Genomic DNA, 27,150 nt, shown 5'->3' on the forward strand with positions numbered 1-27,150 from the left:
TAGTTTGAACACAAAGTAGCAAGAATGAAACTGCTATTAGCAAGGGATATTGGTGTCTTCCTCCTAATGAATGGCATGGCTTGTGGCTATTTCGAGTGCACTCAGTGACCTTGTCCCCTTGCCTTTTCAATGTTATTAGTGAAGTCTTAACTGCCTTGGTGTATGTTGTTAAGAGTGAAATTTCGCTGAAACCAATTGCAGATGATGCGTGAGATGTGCTAATTGTCCAACTCGTGGTCGCCACTATCATTTTTGGTGCAGGATCCATGAACAGCTAACCAATCTAAAATCCAACTTAGGCCTCTTTGAAGTTGCCTTCAGCCAGAAAATTAAACTGGGCAAAGTTGCTTTCACCATCACTGAGAATGATGCATGGGATTTGACTAATCAACTCGGGTGTGCCCTCTCCTCTCTGCCATTGACTTATTTGGGGCTTCGGCTTTTCTCCTCAAAGCTAGATAGAACCATCAGGCTCCCATGGTTGAAAGGATGGAAAAAAGACAATCCACGTAGAAGGGAAGAATTCTTTCTAAAGCAGGAAGATCCACCTTGTCAAATTCATGTATTGCTTGCATTCAAACTTAAATACCTCTCGTTTCTTCCCTGCCCAGCCAGCATTGCTAACTGAATTGTCTCAATTAAAATACGCTTCCTTTTGTGGGGAGCTTCCCATGGGTTTGAGCACCACCTAGTGTGATGAACTGATTTGCAAACCAAAGAGAATTGGGGGTCTTGGGATCAGAACCACGAAAGAAAACCAACCGTGAACCTTCTTCTTAAGTGGTTTTGGAAATATAATGTCCACAGGGGTACTAGCTGGAGGAGCATTGTAGCCCACAAGTTGGGCTTTCAGGTGAATGATTGGTGGCTTGATGGAGGAGTGTGATGCAAGCACTCCCCATTTGGTGAGCCTTATTTTCTCTGCTCTACAATTCTTGAAAGAAGTCAAGTTATATGTTGTTATATGTTGGTAATGGGAGGATGGTAAAATTCTGGGATGATTGATGGCTGGGAGAAAGGAACCATTCCAAGCACCTTCCCAAAATTCTACAATCTGGTAGTGAATGCTGAGATGATGGTGGCTGACAAGCGGAGAATGCAAAGTTTCTGGTTGAGACTTACACATTTAGGCATGGAATGGATGATGATGAGGCTGGTGATTTTGGCAGATTATTTTTCGTTGTTGGAAGGAATGAGATTCCAAAGACAGTATGAGGACACAAGTCCTTCATTGTTGCCTCCACCTATTCCAAACTCTTGATCTGGGACAGCTCTGCCCATCGAGAGCCCCTCCCCCACCCCAAGGTCCAATTCTTTGTTTGGAGGGCCACTAGAAGCAGAAATTTTGACCTTTGACAAGCACCAGTGTTCCTAACAGTTGCTGCAATCTTTGTAGGCTGGAGGATGAATGCATGAATTATCTTCTTCTTTAGCGCTGCTTCACCTGGTCCATTTAGATGCGTTTTGTCTGCTAGCTGGGAAATCAAGCTCTGCCTCCCAAACAGCCTGGAGGACCTCTTAGTGCTTGTGAAAGAAATCAATCTTTGTAAACTTGCAGCTTCTGCTCTCAACCTGCCTGGCTTATGTTCCTTGGGAGGTCTGGCTTGAGAGGAACAGGTGGCGATTCAATGGTAATTGTAGCCCCAAAAACCATGTGTTAGAGATAACTAGCAGCTCCATTCTGGCCTTTGTCAGCACAAGAAAAGAATTCCAAGCTCTTTTAGGTGGCTTAATTAGGCAGAATTGGAGAATTGTTGCCAGCCTCCCTTCCTCGCCACAAAAAGAGAACAGAATGGGCTCCTCCATTACCTAAGATCGATAACCTAAACTTAGATGCATAAGCCCCTCCCACTGGTACAGGGGGACATCTTTCGCAACCATGGGGGCATTACGATTGCCTACTACTGTGGGCCTATTGGGTGTTCCGACTTGTCAACAGTAGAAATTCTGAGCCTTCGACAAGTAATGATCATCTTTAAAGCATCTATTGGTGGTCAACTCTAGATTGAAGGTGATTCTAGCATCATGATTGGTTGGTGGTCCAAAGGTAAGCAACCTCCTTGGTGCCTTTAGCAATCTTTCCATGGAATTTAGATATCATCTCTGAATTCTCTTGTCATTGGATGTATGTTCCAAGATCAGCCAACTCGTTGGCTAACTTCTCGCTAAACAGGGGATGTTTCTCCAATCTCTCATTGTAAGGGGGGCCCTTCCTAATGTTTTGTTTTTTGTCCTTTGGGATTTGAAATAAAATTTCATCTTCTAAAAAAAAGCAATGCATACTGGTGCTCTTTTGGTTTTTTTTCTCAAGATTGGATAAGTAGATTAAAACTCTTTTTTTTTTTTTTGAAATAGTGCTGAAGTAGATTAATTCTCATGCCTTGTGATTAAGGCATTAGGATCTAATTATCCGTGTGGAAGTATTGTGAGAAATTAAGGAAAGTTTTATACCTGTTTCTTGTAAGGACCCTCTTGAATATTTGTTACTCTAGATGCATTCCAAGAGCTTTGTAGAAATTGAAAAGTTTTCCAATGTTGATGGGAGTTTTTGCTTCAGTAGTGTTTGCTAACTGTTTGATTTTTTGGTTTTGAATTAGTCTGATACACTGTAGTTTCCAGCATTTTTTGTTGGAGTGGTACAATAAATGAGAATCTTCCAACAGTTTTCTCCTTTCCATGGTTCTTTATATTCTAGGGTGCGAGGTAGAAAGATTTGCTAGTGGTAACTTCCTTGCTTGTAAGGCAGAATTTCAATGCCTTGAACTTCAGAAGTAGGTCTGTCAGGAACCTTGATTTAATTATGAAAGTGAGTCTAGAGCTCGTACAAATCAGATTACCAAGGAAGCTGTTTGTGTGTGAAGGGCTAGGGTTTGAGGATGGTGTTGGCTTCAAACACAAAAGAGAAAACAAGAATACAAGTTATGGTGCTCCAAGATGCTTCCTCCGTAGGGGTCGACTTGTGAAACCACTGTAAAACCTATATTACATGGACAAGTATAACTTTGCAGTCCCTAATACTCTTTTTTCTTTTGAAAATGGTGATGCTTTTATTGATTGAGAACTGCAAACAAGCTTGTGTACTCAATAGGATACAATGTAGAGTATGTTATCTTCAATGGCTAACAAGGTAGGGAAGAGCCGTGAACTAAGGATTCTCTTTTTGCAAGCTGATCTAAGGACATGACTCCATTGTATCTGCCACGAGCTTGTGAGATCTAATTTCATCGAGCAAGTATCTAAATTTCCAAGGGTGTGGCTAAATCCTTACTCATCTAGCCAATGACATTGGCTGAGTCACCTTCTTCTATCAAAGGGTCAGAGGACTTTTGACTTAAGATTCTGAGGCCTGGTTCCCCCCAATGTTCTAACTATTCCTTACAATGACAGATTTGTTTTGCTCACCCTACTACTTCAATATGAAACTGAAATGCATTAAGCACCTAACATTGTGGTGATGACGTGATACTGAGTTGCTTCTTGAGACAAATGCTGTAAAACATGCTAAACAGGTCAATTCTAGCTGTAATAAAATTTGACTTCTAAAGGTTTTATATTCTGGACCCAACGCAGACAATGATTCATACATCTCTCGTTATCACTCCTTAGCTACAAGATCCTGAGATCTGTGGTTAACATAATCTACCAGTATAATTCATCATAAGGTTAAAATTTGAGTCTATTATAGATTGATAACCTTGCTTAAGGTGCTTGATGTCTTTTCTAAGATGATAAGTTTTTGCACGTTGGGCAATCTGGGTATGGATACAGTGTACAATTCTAAATTGTAACCCGACTTGGGTCCATGAAATTCCAAGTTTGACTGCTCAAGTAGTGGGTCAACTTTAGTGAAGAAATAATCCCAAAACAACACACGGTTTTCTGATATGTTCCATAGTACCAACCCCGAAGCAAATAGTATCATCTGCAAACTGGAGAATCGGAATATCAAAGGCTATGCAATCTGTCGTGGGGAGGAGCCATCCCATGTTCTTGGCCGAGTAGATCAAGGAGGATAGATATTCTGCTACCACATTGAAGAACAAGGGGGAGAGGGGGTCTCCCTGTCTGATTCCCCTGGTTCCCTTAAAATACCCACAAACTGTTTCGTTGAGAAGGACAGAGTAGCTTGCAGAGGAAATGTTGCTTTGGATCCAGAAGCGTTGTTTTTCCCCGAATCCCATCTTCCCTAGGAGGGTGTCCAGAAACTTTCAGTTAACTTTGTCAAATGCCTTTTCAAAGTCAAGTTGAGGATGAATTTGGGGAGCTTGCGGACCTTGAAATGATGACTAAGTTCATGACATGCCATTGTTGAATCAAGAGTGTTTCTTCCATTAATAAAAGCACTCTGGCCATGGTGAATGACAATAGGGAGGACTGCCCTGAGTTGACTAGCAAGGAGGCGCGCAATCACCTTATGTGCACTGGTGGTGAGATTGATTGGTCGGAAGTCGGATGGCAGCTCTGCCCCATTTTTTTAGGGATGAGGGCGATGAAAGAGGCTCCAATACTCCTATATCTGATGCCATGCTGATAAAAGGAGCGGGCCATGCCGGAAATGTCGTCTCTGATGAAGGGCCAACAATGGCGATAAAATTCCCCGTTGAATCCATCCGGGCCCGGAGCGCGATCTAGAGGAAGACCAAGGGTTGCAATTTCAATTTCCCGACTAGAGAAGAGGAGCTCGATGAGACACCTGATGGAATAACCTGGAGGTTAACCCTTTGGAAGAAGGGGCGGACTAACTGGTGATTAGAGTATAAATCTGCAAAAAAATTCACTAGTGAGTTAGAAATAAGGGTTCGGTCCGAGGTGGTCTCACCGTTGACGCTGAGCATGGCGATGCGGTTGACCGTTGATGCTGAGCATGGAAGAATTTAGTATTAGCATCTCCATCGAAGAGCCATTTGAATCTTGCACGTTGCTTCCAGTGCACTAACTCGCTGTGGGCGAAGAACTGCAATTGCCCTTGAAGGGCATACCTCTGAGAGACTTCCGGAGAGGAGTGACCTCTAGATTCCTCCTCAGAGTCGAGAGCGGCTATCTGAGGAAAGGCATTGGCTCTCATAGCCAAGGAAGAGGCCTTCTTTTTGGAGGCCCAGGACCGTAGCAACGGCTTCAACATCTTGAGTTTGATTGGGAAGGTCCACCCGCTCGGGCCAGCAACAACCATATTCTCCCAGAAGGATTGGAGAGATAGATCAAAAAGAGGGGTCTGACATCCAATTGTTTATCATCTCTGTTTGGTCTTGGGGATGCTATTGTGGGATATGTGGCATGAACAATTTCAAAATGTATGGCTTTTGTGACCTTTGACTTTTGAGTTTTCACTGAGCATATGTATTCTTCTCTTTCTCAGTATGTCGAAATGATCCTAGCTTGAACATCATCAATAAAAAAAAATCCTCTTCCTCCATGTCTCCATTAATAAATGGTGTGTCCCAAGAATAAATACCAAAGCGAACACAAACTGTAGAGGGCCAAACCCAAGAAAGGGAAAGAAACATCGGTCACATAGATAAGAAAATTTGAAATTGACACAAAGGGTTCCGAATACAAAATAGTGGTGGAATTGTTCTCTAATGTTTCTTCTTCTTATGGTTGTGCACTTGTAGATCCTATGATGGTCACTCACCTTTAATAGAAAAGCTACACAAACCAAAGATGATGACAATTCTAACATAATAAATATCACCATTCTTTGAGAAACAGATTCATTTCAAAGCTGTTTATCGGATTTTAAACTACTTTGAAGGTGCTCCAAGAAAAGGATTATTGTATAAGTTGCATTGAGATCTTGATATTGTAGCATATTTTGATGCAGAAAATGTAGGTCCTATGGTGGATAGGCTATCTTCTTTTGTGTTTTGTACATTTTTTGGTGGTAATCTCGTCATTTGGAAGAGTGAAGAGTAAATACTTGTGGCTTCATCAAGGTTTCAAGCTGATAATGAAACAATGCCTCACATTGCTTGTGTATTGATGTCAGTGAAGGTGCTGATAAATTCGTTTGGGTTTTCTGTCTACAAAGTCACGATCTCAAGATAGGACAATCAAGCAACAATTTTCATTGCAGACATGGTTATGTGTGGGAAAATTTCTATTTTTTGGTGTGAAGTTGGAGGATTAATTGTGTGATATTTTCACCAAATTCTCTAACCTAGGAAAGAGTTTTCTCTTTTACATGACAAGCAGAGCTTAATTTATATGCATACCCCATCTTGAGGAGAGTGTTGAGCATTAACGGTTTTGAGCAAATGGGTAATGCTATGCTTTTATGTTTAAAGGTTATTTCTGTAGTTATGCATTAATTACTGAAGTTAGTGAAATAGAGAGCATTACAGGTCCAATAGACCTATTCCCTACTATATGGCAAGCAAACTTTTCTTATCTTGTCTCTTTTTCATCTTTTTTCTGGCTGACTTCACTTTTACAGAGTGTAGGTCTAGTTATTTCTCTTCTGGACCTACTTTTTCATGCTCCTGGTGTGACCTGTTGACCCCCGACTTATTCCACATGGTTCAAATAGGGTAAATGTTGAGTTCAAATTTGTTACAGGGTTCTAGGTCCCTGGAAAATCCTGTTTGAAGCCCTGTCTTGTTTATATGAGTTTACAAATCAAACTTGTGAGGTGTTAGGATAAACTCATTGTAAACCAATATACATGGAGGAGACTCAAAATTTTTAATTGTTGGCTTGAAGGTTCCTCTTTGAATATCAACTATGACATGTAAGGAGAATAACAGCTGCAAGTGATAATTAGATGCATAATGTTTGTGGTTCATGTATCAGATATTATTTTAAAGTGTCAGCAGTATTTTCGAAAAAGAAAAGTAACTAATGCAAATCAATTTACCTATTCTGTTGTTGTTATTTTAGGAAAGGATCACAGACGGAATCGAGTAGCAAACGCCTACTTCTCACTGTTCATGGCCATTGGGAACATCCTAGGTTTTGCAGCTGGGTCCTACAGTGGATGGCCTTCCATCTTACCCTTCACTCTCACTTCTGCATGCTCTACTAACTGTGCAAACCTCGAGTCTGCATTCCTTCTCCACATTGTCCTACTTGCATTCACCACATATGTAAGTCTCTCAGCTGCAAAGGAAGTCCCTCCCAATTCTCCCAACACATTTCCACTTGAAATTGTCCATCAGTCAAATGATACCTCAGAAGCATTCCTTTGGGAATTATTTGGTACATTTAGATACCTGTCATCACCGATTCGGATTACTCTGGTTGTTACGGCATTGACATGGGTTGGATGGTTTCCCTTTTTGCTTTTTGACACCGACTGGATGGGCCGAGAAATCTACAGAGGCAAGCCAGATGAGGGGCAAAATTATCACATTGGAGTAAGAATGGGAGCATTTGGACTGATGCTGAACTCCATTATTCTTGGTTTGACTTCATTGGTGATGGAGAAAGTCTGCAAGAAGTTGGGTGCTGGTGTAGTTTGGGGAATTTCAAACATTCTCATGTCTATTTGCTTTGCTGCAATGCTCGTCATATCTATCATAGCCAGTAATATTGAGAATTCAGGCCAAGTTCTTCCTCCTAATGGTGTTGTAATTGCTGCTTTAGCTGTCTTTGCAGTTCTTGGAGTACCTTTGGCAGTAAGTCATGAAATTATTTTGGCTGATAAATTGGCTAAATTCGGAACCTCTCAGCAATCTCTCATTGTTTGGGAAGGCTTCCTATCTTGTAATCTGCTCGTTTGAGCTCTTATAATAAAATTCAGCATAATTTAAAAAAAATCATGAAATTATTTTTTCTAATTAGTTTTTTTTTTTATGTAATTTTTTCTTATTAGTTTCTGTTCTGTTTGAAGTGCTAACCTTTTTTCTAAAATGATCTTCTGCAGATTACTTACAGTGTTCCTTATGCCTTGATTTCCTCTTATACAGAGTCTTTAGGACTTGGCCAAGGTGGTATTTATTTAGATTCACTTGAGATCAGCTCTTTTGAGTTACTTTTTTTGAATGTCTGATTAACAAATTTCTTCTTGTTCATTTGACTTTCAGGTTTATCTATGGGGATTTTGAATTTAGCAATCGTAATACCCCAGGTACTTTCCTCCCTAAGTGTCTTTGTTACATAAATGTTTAAGCTGGAGTAGCCTAAAGGCACATGGTGGATGCACTGCAGAAAGATAGAATTTCTTCAAAGTTTGCTATTCTATTAGCAAAGTGTTTCTTCTTATCTAGTTGGAGAACTCCCCAGATGTGTTTAAATTAAAGGGAGCATTAGTTCACATGATCAGCTGTTTCTTTTAGGGACTAGTTACTGGAATGTGGATTGGGCCTTTTGGCTGAATTGCCACAGAAGAGTTTTCAGGTGTGAGGTCCTGAGTTCCAAGTCCTGTTATGGTTTTTGGCGTGTATCATATGTGTCATGTGTGTCATCAACATTCAAAAAAGATGGTTTCTAAAGTCAGTCCTGGTGGTCATTGTCCTAATTTACAAAGTTAATTTTTTTTTATCTGTAGTTAGTTGAGTTGCTGGATATTTTTTTGTAATTTTACTTTAGTTTAGCAAGTCTATGAGTAGGACTGAGTTTCGAAGGGAAAGCCAATATTTAACTTGGATAGTTCAGTGTCAAATGACCAAAGTACTAACAATCAGTCTTAGTAAAACTACACCATACTAATTTAGTGTAGCGACTTCATGGTTGAGTTTGAATATGAAACTCAGTTCTGGGAGGTTAGCACTAAGGGTTGGGCAGAATTGCTCTAAATTTTGATGAAATTGATGTTTGTGAAATTTCGTACCTCCTGTTGGATTCAGTCAAAAGCCACAGTTCTTGCCTTCTAGACCACTTCAGATGGTACCTATGACTGTTTTAGAATTATAGCAAGTCTATCTATAATACTCAGTGATTGGCTGCTGCGGCGGTGAGCTGAAATGGCACAAGATAGAGTGCTTCATAAGCCAATATAAAATAAAAGGAAGGACAAGATATTATGTTAGTTTACAAGGGTTAGAGAGGAGCCCTGCTTAACCTATGAACTGTAGACATTTTTTTTTCCTCTTTACCTAACCTTGTTTTTTTTACTAGAAAGTAGCATGAATACACTTGTACATTAATCTTTCCAAAATATTTGAATCAAGTTGGCTTGAAACATTGACGTTTGTTAATAAAATTGGCTTTGGCTTCCCATCGTCTGGGATACACAAACTGCATTTTTTTTTTTGAAACGATGCTGATTTTTTTTTTTTTTTTTTTTTGAAATGATGCTGAATTTTTATTAAGACAAAAGCTTAAGAGAGGAGTTTACAAAGGGGGGAAACCTTCCCAAACAATGAGAGATTGCTTGGAAGTTGCGAATTTAGCCTATTTTTCAGCCAAAGAGTTGACTGATCTAGGAATGAGATTCCAATTACAATGAAAAGAAGACATATTGTCAGCAATACAACCGGTGATAGGTCAGTGACACCAAGGGGGGAGCTATCTTTTGAACACCAATTAATGACAGTCTTTGAGTCTCCTTCAATAATTAGTTTACCATGGAGACATTCCTTGAAGATTCGGAGGTCGAATAGAAGAGCACTTACTTCAGCAGTATTTGAATCAGCCATGCCCACCGGCCCAGCATAAGAAAGATTAGGGTCTCCATTGTTGCCTCTGAAAACACCACCTGCTCTAGCTGGCCCAGGACAACCAATAGCATTACCATCAAAATTGAGTTTGATGAAAACGTAAGGGGGAGGATCCCAGATGGCCAGAACTGGAGTCTTGCAAGGGCCCGTCATATGAGCGATCAACCTCTAGTTTTCCCGAAGGGAAACACCTGATTGAGTGGCAAAATCCTTTCTGGTATGTAACCAGCTCGAGATAAGGCCCACAACATGTGAAGCCGTATTGCCCGGGGTGCTAGCTTTGGAGTTGAATCTCCGGTTATTTCGCTCGAGCCAAAAGCACCAAGGGACATGTGCAAGACATGCCGAAAGAATTAACTTGCCCAACTGAGGAAGGCGGATCCCTTTTACCATCTCATAGGTGCCGAAGAGGTCTTGATGAAGCCCCATTTGGAGCCCTATCTTCTGAAAAATCTTTATCCAGACTTGCCAGGAAAATCTACAATGTCAGAAAACATGTTGGACTGTCTCATCGCATACCCCACAAAGGGGACAGGAACGGTCAGGGGTGGTGAAGCCCCTTCTATGAAGGTTGTTAGATGTGAGAATTTGTTCTCTGATGGCCGACCACACAAAGAACTTGATTTTACTTGGCGCAAAGGGCTTCCAAGCCAAATTTACCTTGTGCTCATGCATACTATAGTCTTGCTTTCTAATATGAGAGTAGACAGAAGCAAGAGTGAATCGGCCGTTAATGCTGGGCTTCCAAGTCAGTTTGTCAATTGCATGCTCCCGAATAATAGTACTGCCGAGTCTGGTTAGGAGAGAGCAAAAAGCCGAAGTTTCCTCATCATTTAGTCTCCGGCGAAACGGGAGACTCCACGACTGATCCCTCCATGAGTCAGCCACTGAGCAAGAGAGGTCTCTAGCAACCCTAGAGAGCCTTGGGAAGTCCTCCGAGAGGGGGCGAGGGCCGCACCATTCATCCGACTAGAAAAGGAGGGTCCTCCCATTGCCCGTGTGACAGGAAGTAGCATCTTTGAATACTGGGCGAAACTTATAAATTGATTTCCATATCAGGGATAGGAGACGAGTGACACCACCCTCTCTCCACCAGGCACCCGAAAATTGAAGGTAGAATTTGACCATATCTCTCCATAGGTTGTTATGCTTGATGTTGAAGTTCCAAATCCATTTGAGCATAAGAACTTTGTTCATTGCCTTCATAGTCCGGATGCCTAATCCTCCCTCGGTGCGGGGCATACAAATATCCTTCCAACTAACAAAATGATATCTAAAGGTGTCTTCTGATCCTCTCCAGAGAAAGCGCCTCCAATCTTGGAGCAAACGAAGGCTAGAAAGTGCATGAATGATAGCAGATAATTTGGCAACCCTGCCAAAAAAGATTTGTGGAGAGTGAGACGCCCCGCTGTAGATAGAAGCTTACCCCTCCAAGTAGCTAGTCTCTTCTCAAATTTCTCAATGAGGGGGGATCAGAGCGACGCCGAAAGCCGAGAGTCAAAAAGTGGGAGCCCTAGATATGTGACTGGCAAATTCCCCAAGGAGCATCCCAAATAGTCAGCCATACCCCGAAGCTCATCTGTATCAATGTGGTAGCCTAGAAGAGTGGTTTTTCCTCTAGTTTATGTTCTGACCAGAAGCCAATTGAAATAATCCCAAAGCAGTACGTAGTTTTCTGTTCTGATCCAAAGTACCAACCCTGAAACTAATAGTATTATCTGCAAACTGGAGGATTGGAATATCAAAGGCTGTGCAGTCCGTTGTGGGGAAGAGCCATCCCATGTTCTTGGCCGAATAGATCAAGGATGATAGATATTCTGCCTCCACATTGAAGAGCAAGGGGGAGAGGGGATCTCCCTGTTTGATTCCCCTAGATCCCTCTAAGTACCCACAAACCATTCCGTTGAGAAGGACGGAGTAGCTTGTGGAGGAGATGCAACTTTGGATTCAGAAGCACCATTTTCCCCCGAATCCCATCTTCCCCAGGAGGGTGTCCAAAAACTTCCAATTAACTCTTTCGAAGGCTGTTTCGAAGTGAAGCTTGAGGACGAATCTGGGGAGCTTAAGAACCTTGAAGTGGTGGATGAGCTCGTGACATGTCATGGCAGAATCAAGTATGTTCCTTCCCTTGATAAAAGCACTCTAGCCATGATGTTTTAATGACAATAGGGAGAACTACCTTGAGGCGATTAGCAAGGAGGCGCGCAATCACCTTGTATGCACTGATGGTGAGACTGATTGGCTAGAAGTCGGATGGGAGCTCTGCCCCATCTTTTTTGGGGATGAGGGTAATAAACGACACTCCGATGCTTCTATATTTGATGCCATGCTGATAAAAGGAGCAGGCCATGCAGGCAATGTCATCTCTGATGAGGGTCAACATCGTCGATAAAATTCCCTGTTGAATCCGTCCGGTCCTGGAGCGCGATCCAAAGGAAGATCAAGGGCTGCAATTTCAATTTTCTGACTGGAGAAGAGGAGCTCGATGAGACTAGCTACAGTTGATAGAATAGCCTGGAAGTGAACCCTTTGGAAGAAAGGGCAGATTGGCTGGTGATCAAAATATAAATCTGCAAAAAAATTCACCAATGAGTCTGAAATAAGGGTTCGATTCGAGGTAGTCTCACCATTGACGCTGAGCGTGGTGATGCGGTTGGCTCTTGTTCGTGCAGAGGCGACTGCGTGGAAAAATTTAGTATTAGTATCCCCATTGGAGAGCCTCTTAAATCTTGCATGTTGCTTCCAGCGCATGAGCTTGCTATGGGCGAAAGACTACAGTTGCCCCTTGCAGGGCATACCTCTGAGTGACTTCCGAAGAAGAGTCCTCTAGACTCCTCCTCTGAGTCTAGAGCGGCTATCTGAGCAAGGGTAGTGGCTTTCTCGGCCAAGGAAGAGGCCTAAGACCGTAGCAACGGCTTCAACAACTTGAGCTTGTCTGGGAAGGTCCACCTGCTCGGGCCAACAATAGTCATTTTCTCCCAGATGGACTAGATAGAGAGGTCAAAAGAGGAGGGGGGTTGGGCTGGGCAACTGCTAATATCCACCATAATCGGCCAATGGTCAGAAACGACTCCGTTGAGAACTTTGCTAGTGACATTGTTGTAGAACTGGAGCCAATCATTGTTAGCTAAGAAGCGGTTAAGCTTGGAGAAGATGGGTCGCTGTCTGCCATTTGATCAAGTGTAGGTCTTCCCAGATAGGGTAATCTCGTCTAGATCCCAATAGTGAATAAAATCAGCAAAGAGCCTCATGGAGGTTGTGATTCTCTGAGATGGCGGGGATTTCTCATGGCAAAAGCGGGTAACGTTGAAGTCACCTGCAAACATCAAAGGAATAGGCCACATCTGACAAGTCCTCAAGAGGTCATCCCAAAAAAGGTGGTGTTCATGGTGTCTGGTAGGGCCATAGACACCCACTAGGCACCAAATGTTCCCTGAACCTGTCTCTCAGCTTGATTCCAAGGGAGTATGTGCCATAAAAATGATCAAGCATCTCTATGGTACTGGTATCCCACACCAGCAGGATGCCGCCAATCAATCCCACCACATCTATTGAACCCCAACCAGGCTCCTTGAGGACGACAACTCACGGATATAGCCAAGGGGAATAGAAGTCGCCTTGGTTTCTTGAAGAACAACTACAATTGCCTTGGTAGAGGCAAGGAGGTCCCGAATGGAGGCACGACGACGCAAGGACCCAATTCCACGGACATTCCAGGAGAGAATAATCATTGATCATTTTTCTTCTTCTTTGACTTCTTAGATGGGTGGTTATCTCCTGGGAGAGGCTCCGTGAAGACGGTGCCCATCACCTGGCAAGTTCCACTATCTGGGTCCAAGTTTCTGGGTCGTATTTATGCTATTTTGACTGGAGAGCTATTGTACATTTAGATTTTTTGATTGAAAATTGTGATTATCTCATTGAAAGAAAGAGAGAGGGAGAAGTAAATACATCACTATAAAAAAGAAAAGAAAAATACATATCTGAAAGGCAAAAGCCATTAAAACAAGACAAACAAATAAAAAACTTTTATTTTTCATAATTTTGTTCATGATTGTTGTTAGAGATGTAACTGAAGTGAATGAAGCCTTGCTAAATGGATATGGAGGTTTTGTGCTGAAAAGAGGCCTTTTGGAGAAGGGTGATTCCTGGAAAGTATGGTTACCAAGTAAACAGTTGGCTTCCTGAACTCACTCCTGCTAACCTCGCTTTCCTGCGGTGGAAAGCGATTATCAGGTTCAGAATCTCAGTGGTGGATGGTATCCACTTTATACTGGAAACTCCATTCAAAGAAAAAAAGAAACTCAATTAAATTTTGGACAGATTGTTGCATAGGAGGCAAAAACCTTGTGGTCTCCTGTCCCTAATCTTTTTGGGCTAGCTAAAAATAAGGCTATCAGTGTGGCTAGCAGCTGCTCTCAAGATGGTTCCAATCTGTTTCTTAGAAGAAACTGAAGTAATGATGATGCTGTGAGCGCAAGTAACCTGCTGAGTTTGTTGAAAACTCAATATGTTAGGCATTAGGGTAATGATCTGTGGAGAGTGCCACTTGATGGAAACTTCTCTGTGGTCTCATGCAATAACTGGTTGATTCTCCCCAGCGGGCCCTAGTGTGCTGCTGTCCCACTGGTGAGGAAGCTCAAGGGGCCTCCACCAGCTCTATTTTTCAACTGGTATGCTGTCTGTTGCCAAATCCTAACATAAACTGCTCAAGAGAGGTATCCACACTGTTAAGTCCCTTTGTTGCCTCGTTAATGACATGGAGGAGATGGTTGATCATGTTCTGTTGAGCTGTCCTTTTACTTCTCAACTATGGCAACATTTCTTTCAGCTCTTCAATTTTAGTCTCTGCTTCCCTTGATTATTTGATGCCATTGTCACTCAATGTGCTGTGCTACCACTTTCATATTGTGGTAAACTCCTTTGAAAATCGGTGATGGCTATCCTTCCTTGGAGTTTGGATTGAACGGAACAATCATATCTTCCAAATAAGTTCATTGAGATGAGTTTAGTGATCGATAGGATAAGACTGATCCTTTCGTGACTTCATTGTCGAGATGAATATGCAGTATTTCAAAGTTCTCACATCTGCCTGAATTGGCCTTCTATCATATCTCTTCAACCTTCCCGCCCTAGGTTGTTGTTCCTAGGTGCCCCCCCTAAATGGCTCAATTGTGTAAGAAGAAATGATCCAAAGTAATTGAAGGTATATAAAAGAAGGAAGAAGAAGACTGAAATACAGCTCTTTCTATTTTTAGAAAGTTGTTGTTTTAGAAAAATCCTTTATTTTTGTGCATTCTATTTATTGATAGTCAGCATGTTTTCACTTTAGTAATTTTGTAGATTGTCTACAGTCCCAATTAGGGGAGTTTTGTTTAGAAAAGTCTTTAGTTAACAAGTCTTTTTTTATGATAGTCAATTTTGGAAATTCTTGAAGTTAACAAGTCTATTATCAGTGATTTTCATCTAAATTATCTGCTGAAATTCTTTCCTAGCTACTGATTTCAATAGAGAAAGTTACTATTCAATTGTAATTTGGATGTTTAGTCTTAGAAAATTTCTATTGTGGTGACGTTACTTATTTTGGCAAGTCTTTAGATGTTTTAGAGTCTATAAATAGGAGAATCTATTGTAACTTTGAACAAGTTTTGAAGATTAATCCAAGTTTTTCTTTTTGGTTGCTAGGGCACTATCGTTTCTCATTCTTTTTGTTGAGAATAGTTTCTTAGTAACTTTTTTTTCTCTTGTATTATCTAGTTCTAGTTAAGAGAAGAACACCTGAAATTTCTAGTTCTTTTGTTTGAACTTCAAAGACTAGGTATTCCTTTTGAGTTGAAAAGCTGGTAGCTAGCTTACTCATAATCTAGGCTTGTACCTCAACCTCACTTTTGCAATTTGGCAGCATCACCCCCACCCCTCCAAGCCATGTTAAACTCAACTTTCATGGTAATGCTTACAGGAACCCCGGTGCAGCAAGGTATAGAGTCTTGTCGCGAGATTTTGGAGGTCAGCTATCTTCTCTTATGCCCTTTCATATTGGCTCTATGGACTCAGCTATAGAGGCCTATACTCTCCCCTAATGTTGAGGTTCACTCTAATTGGTTGGTGCAAAAATGGTTTTGCTGACCCTCATGGTTTCTCCCCCTTGTGGAGAAGATTCTCAATATCAGCCACAATCTATTGGTCTTCTGGTTTGACATCCCCTGGACAGCCAATGGAGCGTTTGATGGGCTTGTTTGTGAAGGTGTTGCTTGTTACAAATGGTCATTAAGCAGCCAGATGTTATCGTATATATTCATAGCTGTTTAAGTGGGGAAGGTATTTTTGTAATTTTCTGTTGTTTATCATTAACGGGGCTTTATTTCCCAAGCTGCTTGGGACGGAACAGGGCATCGCGTGAACGAGCCTCTGTCTCTCCCCGAGCTTTCCCGCTGTGTATGAGGGTTTTTTTTTAATATTTTGACACCAGAGACCTGAGTTTGTGCTTTTAATTTCATGTTCTGCTGCTCTTATCTTCTATTGCAGCCTTCGTATATGCATTGGTTCCAAGTTTCTATCCTTGGGGCCTCAAATTTTGTAATTTGTATGCTTTCATTCCTATTTAATCTCTTTTACCACTTCAAAACGAAAGGGAGATGTAACTGCAGGGTACATTGATCTTTTCATGTGACAAGAGTTTGGTACTTCAATCCTGTTTCTGAAAGGTCACATTGGTATAAGTCTGTCACTAGTTTATTTATTATTTGTTAGAACTTACGTTGGTTTAGGAACTTAGATAGGCATTTTTGTCCTTTACTTTGTAGTATTTTAAGTGAGTATTCAAGAAAGATTAGGGGTCTAGACTGATCCTTTATCAAGCATGTTTGTTCTAAGGCGACTGAGTCCTCTCCCAAAGCTCTTCTTTTTGTTCTCTCTCTAAGTTTCTCTCTCACCTCGTTTTCTCCTGATTTCACATGATATCAGAGCCTACACATCAATTTTGGTAGATTTTTGGTGTGTACTTCCTTTCGCAGCACATCTGCAAGATTGTGGAGTCAAGAGTTGGATTTTTGGACTATGTGAACCTCTAGGTTAGTTTCGTGTACTTCATTAGTTCCTGATGAATGTGTGCCCCTTGTTGGGTTAAACTATTGTTGAGTGTTGGAAGATCGGCCCAAGCTCACATGACCAAGGAAGACCCACACATCCAAGTGTGTTAGAAGATGGGCTCAAGCCCATAAGACTTAGGAAGGCCTACACATACAAGAGATGTGAAAGATGGGCCCAAGGCCTACAGACCAAGGAGAAAACCCATAGGCACATACAGTGATGGCAGGATGGTAAATAAAGAGTCATCTCATAGATGGCAAGATGGTAAATAAAGAGTCATCTCATAGATGACATTGATGTAATTAGTTTAAGTTCTAGAGGTATTATTGTAATATTGTAGTTTTATCAATCTATAAATTGAGCTTCAGGGAGAGGGTTAGGACATAAGTCCATAACCTCTTTTCTTCTCCTGTTTTTTCCCAATGAGTCCCTCTTTTTTTCTCTATGAGCTAAATCCATGAAGTCCTGAAAATCAACATGGTATCAGAGCATTGATTTTCAGGACTCACAACTATGGTTTCTTTTTAGAATTCCAAAGTTTTTTCTTCTTTATCTTTTTCCTCGTGCCTTGTTTTTGATTGTAGTAAGAAGTTTTTTTTTGCTGGTTCGTGCTTCATGCCCTTGTTGATTTTGTCTAATGGCACCGGTCTACTTCCAGACTCCCATCTCTCCCTTGTCTCTCTACTAGACCAAGAAAAAAATAACAGCATGAGAGAGGAAGAAGGAATAGGGAAAAAAGAAAGGTCGATCATTTTCTTTCTCTTTGCCAGGTTGGATTGTTGATGGAGTTGTGTTAGTGCAGAATGAGCCTACTGCCGACGCAGCGAATGATGGCCATGGTGGAAGCTACTTTTGTTTTCACATTACCTTCGAAGCGCATTCTCAAGATACAACAACCTTCACATCGGAGCCTCGATGTAGAGCATGACTGATTTGGTGGCCCGAATGGGTCGGCATCAGCAGCGTTACGAAGCTGGTTGTTGCCTTGTTGCTGGGTGCGTTCCATTTAGATATACAGATGATGATTTTGGTTCTGAGTCCAAGAAGACAGTTGAAGTACTTATGATCAACTCACAAAGTGGAGAAAATGATGAAACGGATAGAGAAGCTGCTGTGCGAGAAGTTTGTATATGTCGATGCAATCAAAGATATCTCCTTTTTCAGTCTTAATGCTTTTCAATGCGGGTTTATTGAGGGACTTGAGGAGCCTCTTAATTTCGAGATTTTTATCTGCGGTGAGACTCCTTGAATGACCTAGACACGTGAACATGGCCATCAAGAGTAGCATTGCACATTGCAAAGTGAGGCTTACCTGTTGAGCCATGGAGCCTGATTGAAATGAAATCAAAGAAGAAAAAGATAGACTCGCTTTTTGCTTCTTCTTCGTCTCCTTCCCTAAGTCCGATCAACAACAGAGGAAACAATCAGCCAACTTCATTACCGGAATTCTAGCAGATTCCAGCACAAGGAATCTCCTTGATTTATTTCTGGAAGTTCTTTGCTGACAACAATCAGCCAACTTCATTGCCAGAATTCCAGCACATTCCAGCACGAGGAATCTCCTTGATTTATTTCTGGAAGTTCTTTGCTGACAACAATCAGCTAACTTCATTGCCAGAATTCTCGTTCCAGTGGTGAGACAAGATTTCTGAAAGTTTGTCGAGGTGCCAGCTCCATTGTCACTTATAGAGACGCATCTGCCCGGGATTTTCTGCCATTTCGAAAACTTGTTGCTGGTCTTGCTGTCATTGTGCTGTTGTTGTTGTCCATCCCAGGTTGGCAAATATCGTGTATTGATCTTATTCTTCACTGACCATTCCATTATCCAGCCATATCAAATTTTCCTGACATTATATTATTCCTATTCAGTTGTTGCTGGTTCTTCGGTTCTCTGTTCCCGCCGCTTTATCAACTGAGTTTGGTTTTAATCTGCTGAAATTTCGGAAGTTCTTTGCTGGCGTTTTTCCTTCTCTGACGTCGCTTCTTGTGACTGGATTCATATTTCGGGAGGTTTCCTTCTCTGGCGTCGCCTCTTGTGAATGGATTCATATTTTGGGAGGTTTCCTTCTCTGTCATGTACTGTCTGATTCGTCGCTGTCTCGCTCTTTTTGGAAACGGGGACGGCGATTGCTAAATTGAATGGTTCCTTAAGTTAGGAAACTTATTTAATCGAGCGCTGGACCCGAACCGACCTTGTTTTGATTGAGACCCGGACCAAGCCGAGTTAACCCAGCGAAGCAGCAACCCACTTCAGTTAACTGCTTTTACTTCTGTCCCGCTTGGGTTAACTCGAGCCAACTGGGGGGTCCAGGTCAACCTGACTCGGCCCACTTGTTTCTTTGCCTCGGTATACGTGTTTGAGTACTGAGTTCTATACCTATTTCTTCTACTACTCGACTATATTAGTCTGATATCTAACTCGGCTCAACTCGGTCCTTCTGTCCCCTTTTGGATTATTATTTTGAAGTATTGGTAGTTTATTCCTTGGTCAACATATTATTTGGTGCACAGACTCGTATCGGATTATTTTATAGGTAATTTTTTAAGGATTTTCATTATTTGGTACATGTTAATGGGCCCAAGCCCATTTCAGCTGTTATTGTGTCTCTTGGGCTGAGACATTATTATTGAAGAAGGGCTTCTCAGTTGCTGATTGTTGTCAACATTGATTATTCGGATGAAGAAAACAACACATGGTGGTCCCAGAATATCTTCCGGGTAATTACCCGTTACCCCCCTTAATTGGCATTTATTACTCCTACCATTTGAGAATCGGTGTCTTGTGGAGGGACATGGTGATGGAGGAGTTTTATTACACTTCTGAGCAATGCTTATAGACCCAGTACCTACAAAAGATAGGAGTGTGCCCAACATCCAACATGAGTTATTTGACTGGGGTATGGAGCAATGTTTTAGGGCTAGTAGTGATTTTACTCTCATTTATATTATGCCAGTTGGGCCTCTTGGAAGAGACCACCAGTTTGAGGGGGAGTGTTGGAAGATATGGAGGACTGCCATTTTATACGGGAATATCCTATACAACATTTGCAACAAGTTGGGAGTTCATGATGTTCTCTCACCCCCAACTTGCGGGGGAGTGTTAGAAGATGGGCCCAAGCCCACACGACTAAGGAAGTCCCACACATCCAAGTGTATTAGAAGATGGGCTCAAGCCCATAAGACCAAGGAAGGCCCACACATCCAAGAGATGTGAAAGATGGGCCCAAAGCCTACAGACCAAGGAGAAAACCCACAGGCCCATACAATGATGACAAGATGGTAAATAAAGAGTCATCTCATAGAGATGACATTGATGTAATTAGTTCAAGTTCTAGGGGTATTATTGTAATATTGTAGTTTTACAATCTATAAATTGAGCTTCAAGGGGAGGGTTAGGACATAAGTCCATAACCTCTTTTCTTCTCCTGTTTTTTCCCTATGAGTCCCTTTTTTTTTCCTCTATGAGTTAAATCCATGGAGTCTTGAAAAACAACAGTTATGTAGACCTTCCTATTGAAATTTATAGGAAGAAAAAAGGCGGGAGACATCAGGCCTTAGGATTTACAAACCCCTCTCCCCTATTTATAACTGAGACAATAATCAAAATTACATCTATATCCTTCTCTCTTAAACCCTAAAATACGACTTTCTATAAGTAACAACTGTTCTAGAAAATAAAGTAAATTAAATAAACCTATTTCTACTTTCCAACACTTCCCCTCAAGTTGGAGCATATAACTTCTTGTTACAAAATTTGTCCTTAATTCCCATTTTAAGCATAAAAAATATAAAATGAACATAAAGGAATAGGTCTTCAACAAAATATTGGTCTTAAAAAAATTTTTTGTGAGCTGTGAAGCTTCTGTGGTTGTTGGCTTTTGAGCTTACAATTCGGACACACACACTTATACTCTTGCTAACCCGGACACACACACTTATACTCTTGCTAACCCACAAGCTAGGGAGTAGATGGCAATGATCCTTGGCTTGATCATAATAAAATTTCAGATATTGCAAAAACTTTTCCTTGCTTTATCTCCCCCAGATTAACAAACTGTCTCTCGATGTCCCAAGGATTAAATACGAAACCAAACAAGGACTCCCACACTCCCACAACTCTAACAATAGAGCAAAACCCAAGAAAAAAGGGCAAAAAAGGTATAGGTGACACAAATAATAAACTTTTGGAACAGACAGAAAGGATTTTGAACACCAAATAATGATAACAATCACTCAACAAGAAAAGGGGCTAATCACTCAAGGACAAGAATAAAAAAAATCACTCAAGGGCAATAATAAAACCCACTTAAGGGCATCAAAATGTCTCTGAGGACAAAATCATCCATAAATAGCAAACTAAGAAGACCAACCAAATGAACTTATACCCATGGTTTGGCACAAGCAATTCCCAAGACACGAGAAAATTTTTCCTGAGACAAAGTTCAAACTACACAAAGTAGTCAAAGGTCTGAACAAAAATAAAGAGTTCCAAACTAAAAATATAAAGAATTGATCTTATAAAATAAAAGAGTGCCCAGACTATATGAGATGAAATGGGAGATTGGTAGAATAAAAATTTCAAAGAACAGAAAACACTTACAGCGAATATACTGGTTTAAGTGCAAGAAACATGATAATATAAGTGCACAACAATATGAGACATCAAGTGTAGGTGGAAAAAAACAGCACCCACGTGAAGATTCAGAAGTTGCTGGAAGTTGTCTCTTACGGATGCTTGAGAAGCCGAATAGAGCTAAGACAATTAGCAGCAGCATCTTCTCTGTTCTTCAACCGAAATAGAAAATGCAGCAGCATACGTTTTTTTTCTTTTTCCAGAATAACAGTACTATATAGAGATGCAAATTCATTCAATGAGACAAGAATCTGACACAAAACTGCGACTGCATCAAAGAGGCAAAAGATAGCAGGTCTCAAAAAGTCAGAAACATAACAGAGAACCCAGCAACTGAGGGTTCTCTAGCAACAAACCACCTTAACAGCAACAGCAACCATGATCACAAGCCTCTGAAGCTCACGAAGCCAGCACTCAGCAGAAACAGACACTATCCAGAGGTGGAATTAATTGCATGACAAGCAGCCTTCATGAGCATACTTCTGCAAAGACTGAAACGATGACAATGCTCCTCTGCCGACAAATCTGAAAGCGAGCCTTCTTCAAGAAAGCTAGCCTGAAAGTAGTTGTTTGTCTCTGCTTGATGAAATAATTCTCTACTTCTTAATCACATGGACATGTGAAGGTGAGTAGCTTCCAGACAATATGAAAGAGAAAAGACAGTGGATTAGCCAAGAAGAAGACAGTGAAGACACAGGACTGGACTCAATGCAATAAATGAAGGAGAGAGAAATAGGGTATCCAAACATAGCTGAAGGCAGAGAAGAAACAAGGACGAACGACTGCAATAGCTATTGCATCACTAAGGGAAGAAAATTAGGGAAATACAAATAAGCTGAAAAAACATTGAAGAAAAAGAATTAAATGCAGACCTAAACAACGAGAACAAGAGGGCCAGAACATAAGTTTCTCGTTCCAATGTGAAACCCTCTCCCTCCAATGTGACCATTGAACCAAAGACCCAAGTCATTCTCTTTATTCTTCTTTCTCCCAAATCTCATCTTTTTCATTTGTTATTTTGGTTGATGGGTCTTCATTTCATAGTTGATGTGGAGTGGTTCAAACTACCCTTTCCATGTCCTCGTCTTTTGTTTTATCTCCTAAATTTCCTATTAGTATACTCTGTGTTAAACATTTATTATGTCACATTCTTCCCTTTTTTTGTGTCTTCCAAGATTTTAAATCCGTGGCAGATTGCAGATCCACCCAAAGAATCCTTGTGTCAGATCCGGGACCGTAACAACTGGTATCAGATTACCGTACGGATAGCAGGGATTGTAGGAAGACATGGAAAATGAAAACGAACGATCAAGCCAAAGGGAAGCTTGAAAACCCTAGAGCTCGTTGAGGAGAACTCTAAGCCTCTTTACGCTAGATTTAACCTAATTTTTAATACTTCAATGCTTCCTTTTCTCATTACTCTTACCCCTTAAATAGGGTTCACCATGTTAGGGTTTAATAAAATGTTACAAAAATATCTCTATGAATAAAATATTCCAAAAATATCCCTATTAATAAATAATTCCCAAAATACCCCTGTGACCTAAAACTGAAATAAAATAAAGTAAATTAAAGAAAACACTAAAATAATAATGTTATTGCGTGCATAACACCCTCAGCAACATGGGGTAGGCGAAAGAAAGAACAAACATCTTCTAGATGTGACCCTGCCATTAATGTTTCAAATGAATATTTATGGGGAGATGCAATCTTGCCCACATGTTATTTAATTAATGCAATATCCTCATCAATTTTTGATAGTTGGATTCCTATTGATGGCTTGAAACCAGATTTTGACTTGTTTGGGCTACATCCTTGTCTTTGGCTGTATTTGTTTCGTTCATTCCTTGAGTCCAACTACAGACAAGTTTTCCCCTTGATGAGATAATTGTGTTTTCTTGGGCCATTTTTCACAAAGAAAAGGTACAAATGTTATGATCCTAAGACAAGGAAAATATATATTTTTGCCCATGTCACATTCTTTGAGAATACCCCATTTTTCTCGATTAGTGAGATGTCGATTTCTAGCATAGTGTGTGGCATTTAAATTCCACTCCCTATTACCATGAGTGAGGATCCAATTACAGTGCCCACTCTGTTGATGGACAAGCCCATACAAGTGTATTAGTGTTGAAAGAAGATAATTCCAATAAAAGAGGTTCCTCCTCATCACCTTTGCATGAAGATTCTAAATCTACTGATTTGGATTTGTTCTTCACACTTCAAATGGGGTTTGATTTGTCTCTTCATAATCTTATCCCCTATGTATTAATATTTTGCATCTTCCATATCCAATATTTCTGTTCCAACACTTGTGCAAAAAAGCTAAGGATTAAGAGTTTCATAATGAGATCTAGAGAGACATGGGTTTTGTCTGGTCCACTAAACAGGGCAGTCATAGTTGGCTATAGCTGGGTATACATGATGAAACATAATCTTGATGATACTATAGAAAGGTGTAAAGCGAGATTTGTATCCAAAAGATGCACACAGACCTATGGAGTTGATTTATTTGAAACTTTTTCTCCAATAGGTCGGCTTAGTTGGGTCAAGATATTGATTTTTGTGGCCATCAAAGGATGACCTTTATTTTAGCTAGATATGAACAAGGTGTTCTTGTATGAAGACATTGAGGAAGAAGTTTATATGGTGCAACCTTCTAGGTATGTTGCTTAAAGGGTATTAGAAAGGTTTGTAAGCTGAAGAAGGCTATCTATGGCCTTGAGCAAAGCACAAGAGTATGGTTTGTGTTGAAACCATTGCACTAAAAGGTTCGAACCTGTTAGGAAAGCACAACAGGTAAATCTACAAGGACTGGCCCAGTCGATATAAATATCTCAACACTCCCCCGCACGGGACAACTTATGAAATTCAAATTCGGGGCCCGTATAAAGCACGGGGAACAAGCCGTGGAAAGCGGTGGGAGTGGGATTCGAACACGGGACCAACCTGCTCTGATACCATGTTGAAACCAGTTGCGCTAAAACCTCGAGGCCTTAGTGAGAGGTGCAACAGGACCTTATACAAGGATTGGCCCGAGCGATACAAATACGGTTCCATAGTTTGAAAACTTTAGCAAGGTTGTTATGTCCTTTGGATTTTGTGCACAACCATTTTATTCACTTTGTAGTTTTGCGTAGACAGTATAAGAGTCTGCAAGTTTTGATCATGTATGTCAATGATATAGTCATGTCTAAGACCTAAAGGAGCGTTGAAGAGGTGAAAGTCACTTGAAGAGACATTTCTGAACCAAAGATCTAGACTTGACACACTTTCTAGGAATTGAATTGGCTTGAAGAAAATTTGGAATTATTTTATTTAAGAAGGAAGACAATAACTGATATTTCACATGAAAATGTACTTCTTGAAGCCACACCAAGTGAGACCACAATGGAAACAATTTCCAACTTTCATGATGATCAAAGTCTAGTGTTGAATGATAAGACTCAATTAAAGGGCTAGTAAGGAAGTTGATATATGCCACAGTCACTAAGATGGATATCTTCTATGCTATGATGGTGATCAATTTATTGAAACTCCTTGAAAGACTCATATAGATGTTATTCACAAAATTTAGAGATATTTGAAGGGAACTCTTGCCAATGGGCTATCGTATAAGTATCATGGACATCTTGAGATTTGAGGCTTTCTTACACAAATTATGTTGGGTCCAAGGTGGATAGGAGATCAATTACTCACTATTGTAGATTCATTGAAGTCACTGAGAAAATGGTGGTTGCTAGGTCTAGTGTAGAAGAAGGAATTCCTCCACCTCAGTAGCTCAGATTTTTCGAGGAAACTAGTGCCTGATTGCTGCCATGGCCGGGCCTTCTTGCGCCTCGAACATGATAGTGTGGCCCTCCCCCCTGGCCACTTCAAGCTGAACTTCTATGGCAGTGCTTTTGGCTGCCCGTGGTCCGCAGATTTTGGTGGAGATTCACGATGAAAATAGTTGCCACCTCTACTCTTTCACTAGCCCTTTGGGTATATCCGATTACATAGCCGCTGAGCTTGCTGGGCTGCTCCAGGGCCTCAAGATCTTCCAAGATCATGTCTCTAGACCCCTCATCATTGAAGGGGATCCCAAGGTTGTCATTAACTGGTGTACTAAGCGAATGCCCACCCCCGCCCTGGCGGCACTGGGATACTTTGTTTTGAAATTTGTAATATATCCTCTTACTTGAATTGTATATGGACCCACACCCCCAGATCTGCCAATCACTTGGAAGACTATTATGCTAAAAGGGGTTCATCCCTCCAAAGCCTTTTGTGGAGGATGACCCCTCTCTATAGGTTGTATTTCTTCCTCTTTTTATAAATATTCATACATTCCATAAAAAAAAAAAAGGTCTAGTGCAGAAGATGGGTACAGGGCAATAATATAATACTGCGAGTAAATGTGCAAAAGTACCTCATGGTAGTGTTTGAGTTTGATGTGAAAGATCATATGGTTAGTGGGCATTAAAATTAAGTAATTACTTTTCTAACCATGTCTTCAATGAAATAACTAAACATATTAATGTTGACTATCATTTTATTATGGATATTATGATGACTGGAAACATTGTGACACCTTATATCAATCTGCAAAACAACTTAGTGTTAAGCGAGAAAGTTTTATCTTTGTTGTAACAAGCTAGGGTTCTTTGATGTTTATTTTCCATCTTGAGAAGGAGCTTAGCAACTGAAGGGTATATTAGTTCTTCCATGAAAGTGTAGCTGTGGTACTTTTATCATCCCTCTGTCGTAGGGTCACATATGTGCAAGTCTGTCTCTAGTTTATCTATTATTTCTTAAGATTATGCTGTCTATGTAACATAGAGTAATAAAAAGAGATTAGGGGGTAGAGGCCAACCCGTAGTCAGAGCAGCTGCGTTCTGTGGCAACTGAGTTCGCTCCCAAAGCTCTTCCTTTCTGTTCTCTTTCAAAATCTCTCTCTCACCTCATGTTCTCGTGATGTCACAATTGTTAGTTTACCATTACTGCAAATTACAAGAATAATGAATGGCATGATCTCAACATTGAAGAGGAATGACACGACGCTCCATTTATTTATACATGTTTGTTTCTTTTTAAAATGTAAGAAAGGATAATATGACTCATATAACAAAAGAAATGCTAGTCTTTGACATTGAGGTTGTTCTTTTTGGTATTTGCGGGATCAGGTGATTGTTTCTTTGGGCAGTGGACCATGGGATCAGTTGTTTGGCGGTGGAAACTCACCAGCCTTTGCTGTGGCAGCAGTTGCAGCCTTCTCCAGTGGCCTTTTGGCTATCTTTGCACTTCCTCTGCACTCTGCACCAAAGCCTCGGGGCCACAATTAAGGTATGGCCAATAGTAGCTATATAATTTTGTATTCTTTCCCACACATATTTGTACAGATTGTATTCTTTACTTCACAACAATGTATTAATTCACACAAGGAAGAAAGGTGGATCCAAGAAACTTTTAGATAGATCCTGGTTTGGTAGATAAAAAAGCAATCCAATTACTTGATTTGGGAGGGCCTCTAGATAGTTCATCCATTTTACAAGTCTGTGCTGATGTAAGACAATTGGTGTTAAATTCAATCCAAGTTCATGCAATAATCAAAACATTATAATTTATTTATTCTAGTTATAGTACCCTATAATTCAAAGGTATCCAATTATATGCGTCAATTTTTAGAAAAATTATTTTCACTCAGATGTTTGTTGATATAATAACTTCCCCTAACTATGTTCAATTCGACTTGGGAAACTGCTGATGTAAACTTGCTAGTTCTCTCTTTGGGTTATGCAATATAAACTGGCTGTTGGTATAACGTGCTATGCACTAATTGTTTGACGGACA

The 27,150-nt window shown here is 40.6% G+C and overlaps 1 protein-coding gene across 1 annotated transcript in view; it reads left to right on the forward strand.

Moving 5' to 3' along the window:
* Window positions 1–26,872, forward strand: part of LOC137953544 (sucrose transport protein SUC4) — a 28,889-nt gene extending 2,017 nt beyond the window's left edge. The window contains exons 2-5 of the mRNA XM_068800969.1: window positions 6,877–7,613; window positions 7,862–7,925; window positions 8,022–8,065; window positions 26,484–26,872. Coding sequence (XP_068657070.1) covers window positions 6,877–7,613; window positions 7,862–7,925; window positions 8,022–8,065; window positions 26,484–26,642 — 1,004 coding nt within the window. The 3' untranslated portion in view covers window positions 26,643–26,872. The remainder of the gene's footprint in view (window positions 1–6,876; window positions 7,614–7,861; window positions 7,926–8,021; window positions 8,066–26,483) is intronic.
* The last annotated feature ends 278 nt before the right edge of the window (window positions 26,873–27,150 follow it).

Source organism: Aristolochia californica, unplaced genomic scaffold (genome assembly GCF_029961685.1).
Source record: "Aristolochia californica isolate CCGP_79_NKW_82.1479 unplaced genomic scaffold, dmAriCali1.0.hap1 SCAF_16, whole genome shotgun sequence".
In the NCBI taxonomy this organism is placed as follows: Eukaryota; Viridiplantae; Streptophyta; class Magnoliopsida; order Piperales; family Aristolochiaceae; genus Aristolochia; species Aristolochia californica.